General features: G+C 42.3%; 1 protein-coding gene across 1 annotated transcript in view; it reads right to left on the bottom strand.

Moving 5' to 3' along the window:
- capns1a (calpain, small subunit 1 a) overlaps positions 1 to 10,873 on the bottom strand; it is a 35,608-nt gene that overhangs the window by 8,099 nt on the left and 16,636 nt on the right. The window contains exon 7 of the mRNA XM_084320029.1: positions 10,677 to 10,745. Coding sequence (XP_084176155.1) covers positions 10,677 to 10,745 — 69 coding nt within the window. The remainder of the gene's footprint in view (positions 1 to 10,676; positions 10,746 to 10,873) is intronic.

Genomic DNA, 10,873 nt, shown 5'->3' with positions numbered 1-10,873 from the left:
AAACCCTCAGCTCGGAACTACCGGTAGGCTAAATCTGCACCTCGCTCGCAACAAACTATCATTACACCTGGGTAAAACAGAGTCCATTCTCTTCGGATCAAATAACAAACTCAGCAAGACCGATGGCTTCTCAGTTACAGTGGGTGACAATATTGTCACAAGGAAAGATACAATTACATACCTGGGTTCCATCCTAGAGGCAAATCTTTCCTGTGACAAAATGGCATCCAATGTAATAAAAAAAAAGTCAACCAACAAACTAGATTCTTGTACCGGATCTCCTCTCTGGTAAACAAGAATACTCTGGCAGGAGCACTCATTCAAGGGTACTACGACTATGCTTGCACCTCATGGTACCAAAGCACCTCAAAGGTGCTAAAAACAAGATTACAAACATCACAAAACAAACTACTTGACCTTACTCCTAGAACCCACCTCACCCCTGCCCACTTTGACTACCTAGGATGGCTTAGAGTAGACGACAGAGTACAGCAACTTGCAATGGGCCTGGTCTACAAGATACACCACACAGGTACCCATGTACATGTCGAAATACTTCCCAAAGGTCAGTGAATACCATGCCCACAACACCAGAGGGAGTTCCACAAATCATGTGCAACCCAGATTCGGCTCAAACAAGGGACTAAACACATTTCGCAATTATGACACAACAATATGGAACGCCCTACCCACAGCCGTAAAAAGATGTGAATCCCTACACACATTCAAAACCGCTCTTAACACATTGCCCCCCGGGGGTTATGCCCATCTCATGCATGGAGATGTTTACCTTCTTTGCAGGGCTATAACTTTTTAAATGTTATTGCTATATTGACATTACTATGGCCCATTCAACATCGATTATCTATCGTTCAGGATGTGGGAACGTTATACTTTGTCATTCATACATTGTTGTGTTAATACCTTCTAGAATATAAGTATGTTTTTAATCTTTTCTGCTGTAATTCCAAAAACGCTAGTTATAGGCCCAAACGCATTATATAGATTATCGATTGCCGTTTCCCCCCCCATACACGCTACACCAAAAATATTATTATATATATGAGACTGGCGGTGAAATATCCCAATTTTACGGCGCCGATCGCCTAGGTCCATTTCCGGTTTGTATGGCGCAATAAACGCCAAAATCATATTGATTATTAAGTTTAGAAAGCGATCCATTATGTACATAGCGTCTGTCGGGAGTCCCGTAACGAGATGTGACTGCCGGATGATTTTCATCGATGCACTGATGGCACATCCTGTTTGCTAGTGTAACTCGCCCGACCATCCACCAGGCGGTGGTATTGAGCCGTCGTTGCAGTCACATCTAAGGTCCAGCTGCAGGACCGGGGGTGGGTATATGAATTATGAATGCCATGGCGAAATCTTTTTTAAATATTGATCTCAAAAACAATGTACAGCGATCCTGGCAGACAACGCATGGCGGCCAATAACGCTGGACAGCGTTTTTGGCGCTGGATGTGTTAAAGAGCACCTACGGGAGGCTGCAATTAGAAACTGGCCACCGTAAATGTCCAAGAGTTAACCCATTGTCACGTGGCAGTGAAAGGGTTAACCTTCTGTATTGTCGCAGTGAAAGGGTTAACCATTTGATAGAGCGGTAGTGAAAGGGTTAAAGAGCTGTTTGAATATATATAATTAAAAGATACAACATTTTTAACAATGTCATTTTAAACAACCATTTTCCCAATTAGATGATCTAATTTTTTTTTAAACACATTTCAGAGGTCAGTCGCTATGTAGGCTTCAAGAGTCCTGGCTAGAAAGCATTTGAAATTGATATCACTAAATCAGTTGGATAAATTAAACCATTAGGCGTCATAGAACTGAGTGTGTATCCAGAGCATTTCTCTCTGTGCCAGTTTCTTCCTTCAAAACCTCTTTTAATGAAGAGGTTTGCTAGATGATATATTGAGTGTTTAACCTTAGGGCACAAGTATGTTTTGTTTTATTATAAATATTGCTATTGCGCAATGCATATTGCCTGTGCCGATAGCGGTTCTGTGCTCAGATATTAGTTGCTTGAGGAATCGTTCAGTTTGTCCAACGTGAGCTAGACCGTGGGGAGAGTGTAACATGTTGACTTGAAGTTTATAAAACTCACACATAGGAACCGTTCTCACGGCGTGGGAGTGATTCAACGATTTTGTACTTGTTGTAACAGGCACAATAACTGCATCTAGGCATACCAGCGGTTGGCAACCAAGTGGTTTTCTTTTGAGTCATATCTTTGTACATTATGGTGTTTTTGATTGTAGACGCGCTCTTGAATAAGAAACAAAGGGGTGGGGACTTGCAAATGTATTTCAAAGAATGTTCTACTTGAAGGACATGCCAGTGTCTCTCGACTATCCCTTGTATTTGAGAAATACAGTGGTTATATTGTGCAGAAAAAGCAGGCCTAATTTGGGATTATTCTGTCTTTTGTGTGTTGGATATAAGATACGCTATTCTTTTATTGCAATAAAGTTGTATCTGAATATAAGAAAATGAGGGGGGGGAAATGTAATCAAAATAAGTGTAAACAATATAATTAACTCTTGAATATAATAATATGATAAAGTAAACAATGTAATCAAAGGTGCAAATGAGGGTCTGTATGCAATATGGGCAATTAAGAAGAATATATACTATGAGTAAGTAAAGTAAACCGTACACACAGGTGCAGTATACACAAGGTACCATAACTGGCATGATATATGCCATATGTTGTAGTTCGTGCAGGTTAGGTGGTAAGAGTCAGACACACACTTAACACTTTCAGTGCCCAGCAGGGGGCGCACATTTAGTGCTTGAATGCCCACCATCCACTTCAATGTTAGCATTAATATCGCCTAATCTATGTTTTAAATTATGGCTATGTGTCTAATCTGCCCGTCGCTTTCAATGACTCATTTTCCAGTCAACATTGTCGAAGCGGATTTTTTTTTTTATATATTTTTTTTTAATCGGTTAATTTCCGTTTTATAGCATTTTGAAAAGTCCTCGTTTTGGGCATTCAGGGGGCGGGCTGATAACCCGAGATATCTCGTGATGGGCATTCAAAGTGTTAATGGTCAGACATTCCTAGTAGATCTCGAGTTCTGCCGCTGATATGAGATCAGCTCTGTTGGCGAACCGCGATGGTCAGAGTGTAGCGTGCTTTAGTTTTGTTTGAATCGTTTGTTTGACTAAGTGTTATGGATGCAAACAGGGAAGTTAAAGACGCAGCGACGACAACGGCGCAGGAGGCTCATGGACTGCAAAATGTACGAGGAATGAACTCCCGTGTGAGATCAAGGAGGGGCGGGGTCAGTCAGTGGCCCTCACAGAGGAGGAGGTGAGGCAGGGCTCGAGAAGGCTCAATCCACCCAAGGCCCTGGGCCCGGATCTCATGGAAGGGAGGGTGGTGAAGGAATGCTCTGCCACGTCTTCCAACTGCTCTCTCCAGGAGAACACCATCCCTACACTGTGGAAGCATTCCGAGATGAAGCCCATCCCCAAGACCAACCATCCAGTAGATCTGAACCACTATGGACTTGTGGCCCTGACATCAGTCTTGGTTAAGTACCTGGAGAGACTAGGACTACCGCGCCTCCTCTCACATGTAAGCCCCACCCTTGATCCGCTTCAGTTTGCCTATAGGCAAAAACGGCTCAGCGAAGGACAAGGAGCTTCTCATAGACTTCCTGAGGAAGGCTGACCCTGTCCCACAGCTGTCAGCGGCGAGGCTGTGGAGAGCAGATAAGATCGCAAGGGACACAATAACTCATAACCTCAGCGGCCGCTTACAGATCCTGCCTCTCCGGTAGGAGATATGCTGCCCCTGTGTTCAAAACAAACAGAGGCAGGACCAGTTTAATCCCCACTGCTATTGGGCTCCTTATCAAATAGAACCCCCCCTTTCCTCCTCCACCTGGAAGAACTGGACCTGTTGGGCTAACACCCCTCCACGGACACACACATGCACACACAAACAGAATGAGTAGAGGGCATTTTGTATCTTTTAAACTTGTTTTAGAATGATAACCTTTTCCTTTACCATGTAATTTCATTTTACAGTGGTGTTATTGACTTCATTTATCGATTCATTGTCTGCTTTGTCTATATGTAGCGCAATTATCTAAATTAATTTCCCTTATGGACAGAAAATATCTATCCATCAGAGGGGTGGTGTTTGCATGTTGTATGTCTGCACACATAGAGATGGAGGAATAGTCCCTTTCTTTTAACCAGGCCGACACGTTAGTTGTCTTTTTGTGGAAATCATCAAGAATTGTGTTTAATGAGAAAATGTACAGTCCCCCCCCCCCCCCCCACTTCCAATGTACAGTTTCCCACCCCACCTACCCAACCCCCCCCCCACCCCCTCCAATGTACAGTTTCTTCCCCCTCAAATGTATATACTCTCTTTTCAGACTCCTTTTGTATCACAAACAGTACTGTATATTTGTAGATCTGGTATGTCATAAATGTCTAGATGCAACAGTACTGTCTACCTGTATGTCATGTATGTCATATATGTTATGATGAATTGAAAATGGGGGACCCTGATGTAAACAAGACGAAAGTCTTTCTCTGGTCTGCATCCCCTTAACAATTGTGTGTATTGAGCTGTACTGTACCCATTCTGCAATCTCTTAAAATGTTCGTCTGTTTACATCAGGGTCCCCCATTTTCAATTCATAATGAATTGTAAGTAAGGGTGCAATTAGCGCTGTGCAATCCATTCTTTGTGGATCTAGCCCCGAGTGCAGTATGTGCGACATACTACATACTTGGAGGACCTGTACACCCAGGTGGAAGTGGCTATTAGTAATACCAGAAGAAAAAAGAAAATCTGTCACAGCTGTTTCTACTTGCTAGCTACACACTCCGGAGGATATACTGTCAGTTTTGCCAAAACACACAAATGATGCTTCAATGGCCAATATGTCGTTGTTTTCTATCTTTGTTTGGAAATCTTTCACTGACCTGGAACTGAAAGTGGAAATGACCTGGCGCAAAGAATTGTAGAAATAGTACTAAAGAGGGAGACAGCAACAGGCCAAAGGAAGCTACAAGGAATGGGTGGAGGCCATGTTTCAAACTGGCAGTCTGAGGCAGGCCTGGCAAGGCCTCTCTGCCCTCACAGGGATAGCCTCAATACAAATCTCTGTGGCATACCAACAGATCACACTGTCTTACGGAGGCTGCCAAGTTGTTGTTGTCATGGATACACAGTGTCACTGGTTTGATAGGAAAGTATGTAGTGAACTGGAAGGAGTTCTCAGTGATGCACGTTTTCGTTGCCCTTGAAGTGGTTTGGCACCTAAATAATAATCTGGTTCCTCAGGAACTGCTTTAATCCAGAATGTACTCTTCCAGTATAAAGCCATTTAGCATCAGTAGTGATTTGCATGTACAGTCATGTTACATGGAATGAAATGGACTGCATTTATATAGCCGTCTTTATCCAAAGCACTTTACAACTTGTGCCTCACATTCACTCACACACCGGCGGCGGTGACGATGCAAGGTGCCAACCTGCTCATCAGGAGCAGTTAGGTGTTTAAGTGTCTCGCTCAAGGACACATCGACACGCAGCCGGGAGGAGCAAGAATCAAACAGAGAACCTTTTTGATTAACAGACAACCACTCGACCTCCTGAGCCGCTGTGTTGGGATTATTATTCTATTTATTCTTTATATATCTATTCTATTTGCCCGCCCTGTCAAAGGGAAGTGGTGGATTTTATTTGATTTTTATTAAGGATCCCCATTAGCTGGTGCCATAGTAACCAGCTAGTCTTCCTGGGGTCCAAAAAATAATACAAAAACTATTATTATTGCAAAAACTAAATTATTAAAAGTCAGTACACACAATGCATAATGAAACTAACAATTAAGATGGCTAAAATTACATTACAATGTAAAAATAAAAATGCTTTACAGTGTTAAAAACGATTTAAGATTATTTTTAAAAGTGAATCTACTGTAAATGCAGCAGAGGTGGAGATGTTAGCAACTGTCGAGAGTGAAGTTGGACATGCTCTCAGAGCGGTCCAGCGAGAAATATAAATCATTGGAAAGGCTTACACGGTGCACAGCACTGTATCTCTCATTTATCAAATGTGTGTTTTGGGTAGAGGTAACCTAGGCGACCAGCAACAACTATGAAGACATCATTTATATTAGCCTTACGATTTATATTCTCTTCTGCAGTGTTTCTACTGCTTAGCCATTTGGAATATTTAACCTACTTAGCCTACCGTACTGTTTCTTAATCTAAATGTTTATATTCGGATCAAATGCTGTATACATTATGTAAACATTATTCTTACTTGCATAAGTATTTACTTTTAGGTCCCGCAAAGATCGGTACGCTGTCCTGCCCTAGTTGAGATTGCTGAGGTGCCAGAAAGTAAAACTATAACTCACTGTTTATTCCGACATCCCATCTGCAGTGGTGGGATGTAATAATGTTGATCTATTATTATTGCCACATGGGGCGACAGTGGCTCAGGAGGTAGAGCGGTTGTCAGAAGGTTCCCGGTTCAATTCCAGCTCCTGCCGGCAGTGTGTCGAAGTGTCCTTGAGCAAGACACTTAACCCCCAACTGCTCCCGATGAGTAGCTTGGCACCTTGCATGGTTACCTCTGCCATCGGTGCGTGAATGTATGAGTGAATGGGTATGAATGTATGAGTGAGGCATAAGGTATAAATCTCAAAAATACTTTACTCCCCGGGGGAAAATAATCCATTCCACTACTGTTTACATTACTTTAGCGTTACGCCTAAAGAACGTCTGCGATGCGCTCTCATCCAAAGAGTTCTCCATTGATCTCACTCAGTGGGCCAGCATGCCGAGGTTTTGCTGCGCCAGGCTTTGCGCGAGTCTTGCTGAGGAGACACTTGGCACTCAGCGATAACCTCGCTGTGATTCTCCTCCTCAGCAGGATGAAGACAAGCTGGGAACAACTCTCTCTCTCTCTCAGTCTCTCTCTCAGCTGGGAACAAGGGGAAGGCTTCACTTCACTATTAGCTAATTACGCCAAGAGGGAATAGCGTCTCTCGTCTCTCTGTGTGCAGTTTAAACCTCAGCATTATGACAGCGAATGGAGATAGACAGGGCATGGAAAGATGTTGTGCCAACAAAGAGGGAATAAAATTGCAGTCTATTTGAACTATTACAATAGAAGGGGTAACATAGTCTCTCTTTCTCTCTCGAACATCTCTCATCCAGATGTGCACTCTAAGGAATCTTATCAATATGTATTTGAATCCATCACAACAGGGCATTATGACCCCAGAGACAGAACAAAGGGGGTGAAGATTCTCTTTGAATCCATCACAGACAGGAGGCATAATGTATCTCTCTATAATGTATATAAGAGTAGACTATTAGCCTAGTGACAAACTGCCAGAGAGTCTCTCTCTCTCTCTCTCTCTCTCTCTCTCTCTCGCTCTCTCTCCAGAGAAAATATGCACTCACGCTGACAGAATTTGACATGTAAACGCCGGAATCACCCTGCCCCAGACTGGTTTGTGCTACACGTGAATGCTTCTTTTTCAATGGCCACTTCAAGTTAATGAAGAGCGATGCAGAGATAGTCCAAACAGGCCTTTTTCTGGGCCCGTAGATGCGGTCCTGAATCCCGGCGATTCCTCTAGGGGGCATCGTCACTCGCCTACATCTTTCAGTGTGCACAATAATCCTTCTCCTTCTCTCTCCTTCTCTCTCTCACATATCCTCTCTCATCTAAGTGCGCAATGAACAAGCGTAAACTAGGAGGGAGTTTTTGAAAAGGCTCCTAACTAATCAAATCAATATTTGAATCCACAGAGACGGCAACAGTAACCAAATTATACGATTCAATAGAAAATAATGAATATTCATAATTTTATGTTTCCAGAAGATATATCCACCGGAAGATATAAAATTGTGGGTAAAATGTGTCAATGTTCACGTTGTGTGTCATTCCACTGTGGCATTAGTGGAAAAGAAACAGGACAACTTACTACTAGACAGGAGGGGACTGTGCTGTTCCATTTAGAAACCGGATAACTTACAGTACTACTAGACAGGAGGGGACTGTGCTGTTCCGTTTAGAAACCCCTGACTCACAATAACTCTGACAAACTGGCTCAAAGAACACCAGAGCTGTACCCATAACTAAATGTCCATCTCCTGTGTGATTGTAAGTAGAAAAAGGGGTAACCACTGCGCTCAGACAGGTGCGTAGTCCAACATTAATTAAGTCACAAAAAATGGAGTAGGGACCGCACTCGAGGAAAGTTGTTTTTATTTTAATATGCACAAGTTGTATACGCACAAAACGTTTTCAGCCATCCGGCCTTCATCAGAGTGCAATGATAGTTGTGACAAACAAAACTCACTGTGTGAAACACAAACAATTACTGATTATTACCACCCAATTACTGATTATTACCACCCAATTACTGATTATTACCATCTAATTACCGATTATTACCACTGAATAACTGATTATTACTACCCAACAATTACCTAGTTTTAATGCTGCCGTTAACACTTTGAATGCCGACGACGAATATTCTCGTTTTATCAGACCCCCCGTTGAGTGCCGACGACGAGAAATCTTGTTTGATTTTTTTATTAGCGATCTGAATTCATATTTCATCAACCGAGTTGGTACAGCAGCCCCTCCAGGAGCTCAGATGGGGAAAAAAGCGCCCCCTAACGTCTATCCCTGTGTAATTGCAGGTCAGTCGATTAGACTGAGGCTGCGGTTAGACTTTCGTTTCGTTTTCAGATGAGTTTCGCTTTTCCAGGTCGCAACGTAGCGGTAGGCAAGTCACACTTTCGTTTTGTCACCTGAGCACAGTGATGTAGTACACTGCCAAAGCAGTAGGTGGCAGTAGGTGGCGAACATGAAGGCAATTTCAACCAATCAGAACTTGAATGTGCCAATACACTTCCTGCAAAGAAATGTCAACACGCCGGCGCCGCCATCTTTAAATGCCTCGGCTATTTAGCCAATGCAGCACTTATTTTTCAGCAAAGTGTAATGCCTCTCATTTGTTGATGAAACAAAACTATCAACACAATTGACCACCAAGAGCAGAGTTTAATCTCATCGGCGCTAATTTTGTTATCTTAAATGCTAACGCGATAGGAATATACCATTATAACAGTATAGCATTGTGGCTAGAAGCTAACATTTAGCTCACGTTAACCAGCCAGCACCAAACTGATGATATCGGGAGCTATCAGTAGCTAGATAACATTAGAGACAACACCTCGTGTATTAAACAAAAGTGAATAGATAACTGGGCCATTTTGTTTAATGCTTGTTAAGATTGAAAGAGGAGCTTGAGCTAACAGGGTCTGATAGCTAACGCTAGCTCACGTTAGCCAGCTGCTCATGCAATCGGTAATGCTAGCAGAATGAATGGATGTAAACTTTATTTAACATATTGCAGAATGGGTACAATACAATATGGCTCAATACAAACAATTGTTAAGGAAATGCAGACTGTTGTAGATTGGACTGGGGTCCTTGTAACAATAACTTGACAACACATGGTAGCTGCAGCTATAGCTCTGTTGTCACCGGACATTGGTGAGAGCACGCAGATGTGGGTATCTACTGCGCATGGGCGTTGAGCAACAACGGCTCCGCGCAGATTGCACGACACGTTGTCTGCGAGTTTTTGGCGTTATTCCAAAACGGAAACACAATTTAGCGTTTTCAGTAGGGCCAAAACGTTTCCTGCCAAAACGGCATTTCTATCTAATAGGGACAGCAAACGTATTCAAAAACGTATTCAAACAAGCACAAAAACAGTGTGTGTAACAAGGGCCTGATAGATCCCTGTGGGATCTGTAGAGGTGGAGCCAACTGGCTCCATTATGCTGCCGATGGATCTGATGATGAGGGATCTGATCGCGAGACGGAAAGCAGCCTGGAATATATATTTACAGCAGCCAATAATCAATCAATAAACACGATAGATATTTGGAATGGCGATCAGGAATTGGAATAATCTTTTTGGAGAACATCTGATCTAAGGTAAGGAGTCGAAGTTACCAGTCTTGGGGTAATCGGAGCTGTTTTCACAGAGATATCAGCGTGTGCCATATGTGTGTGTGCGCTGATCAGGAAATGAGAGAATCGATCGCTAATCTAGCGTGCATAAGTACACATATACTATCGATAATCTAGCGTTTATTTGAAAACGATTCATAAATAGGCCTAAAAATTACAACGTTTTTGTGTATTCCAGAATATTCCAGTAAAGGGCGATTATCACGGAATCTTTATATTTTCCTGAAACTTTCAAGAAAACGAGGGGTTTTCAAAATGGTATAAAACGGAAATGAACCGATTAAAAAACAATCCGTTTCGACAATGTTGACTGCAAACAAGTCATTGATAAGCGACGGCCAGATTAGACACATAACCATAATTTAAGACACAACGCTATCATTGAAGTGGGTGGTGGCATCCAACTGGTAATGGCTGGTAATCAAAGTGTTAATATAATGTGCTGTTTTGATTACATTTATTGTTAGTTCGTTTTTCTTTTGTTTTGTTTTTTAACCGACGTGTCTGGGGACTACAGATGTCAATTCGCCTCTTGGCTAACTGACACATTGAAGTGTGAACTGAAATGTACGTCCCTCCCAAATAAATAAAAAAAATATCTTACCTGCCATTTCTTGATATTGTTCCAGAGATGTTTGAATTCATGGAATCCCAGTTTCCCCGTGCTGTCACTCTAAAAGACGGTGTTGAGGACAAAACTCACCCTTCATTGATTCTGGTCTAAAACAAATAGGTGTTCTACTTGAAGGCATATGCTATGTTTACTCAAGGTTGACTCATCAATGATGTATGGAGTTGAAG

This window comes from Notolepis coatsorum (assembly GCF_963971535.1).
Source record: "Notolepis coatsorum genome assembly, chromosome: 8".
Taxonomy (NCBI): domain Eukaryota; kingdom Metazoa; phylum Chordata; class Actinopteri; order Aulopiformes; family Paralepididae; genus Notolepis; species Notolepis coatsorum.
The sequence above is the reverse complement of the archived record's forward strand: the minus strand, read 5'-3'. Positions and strand labels throughout refer to the sequence as shown.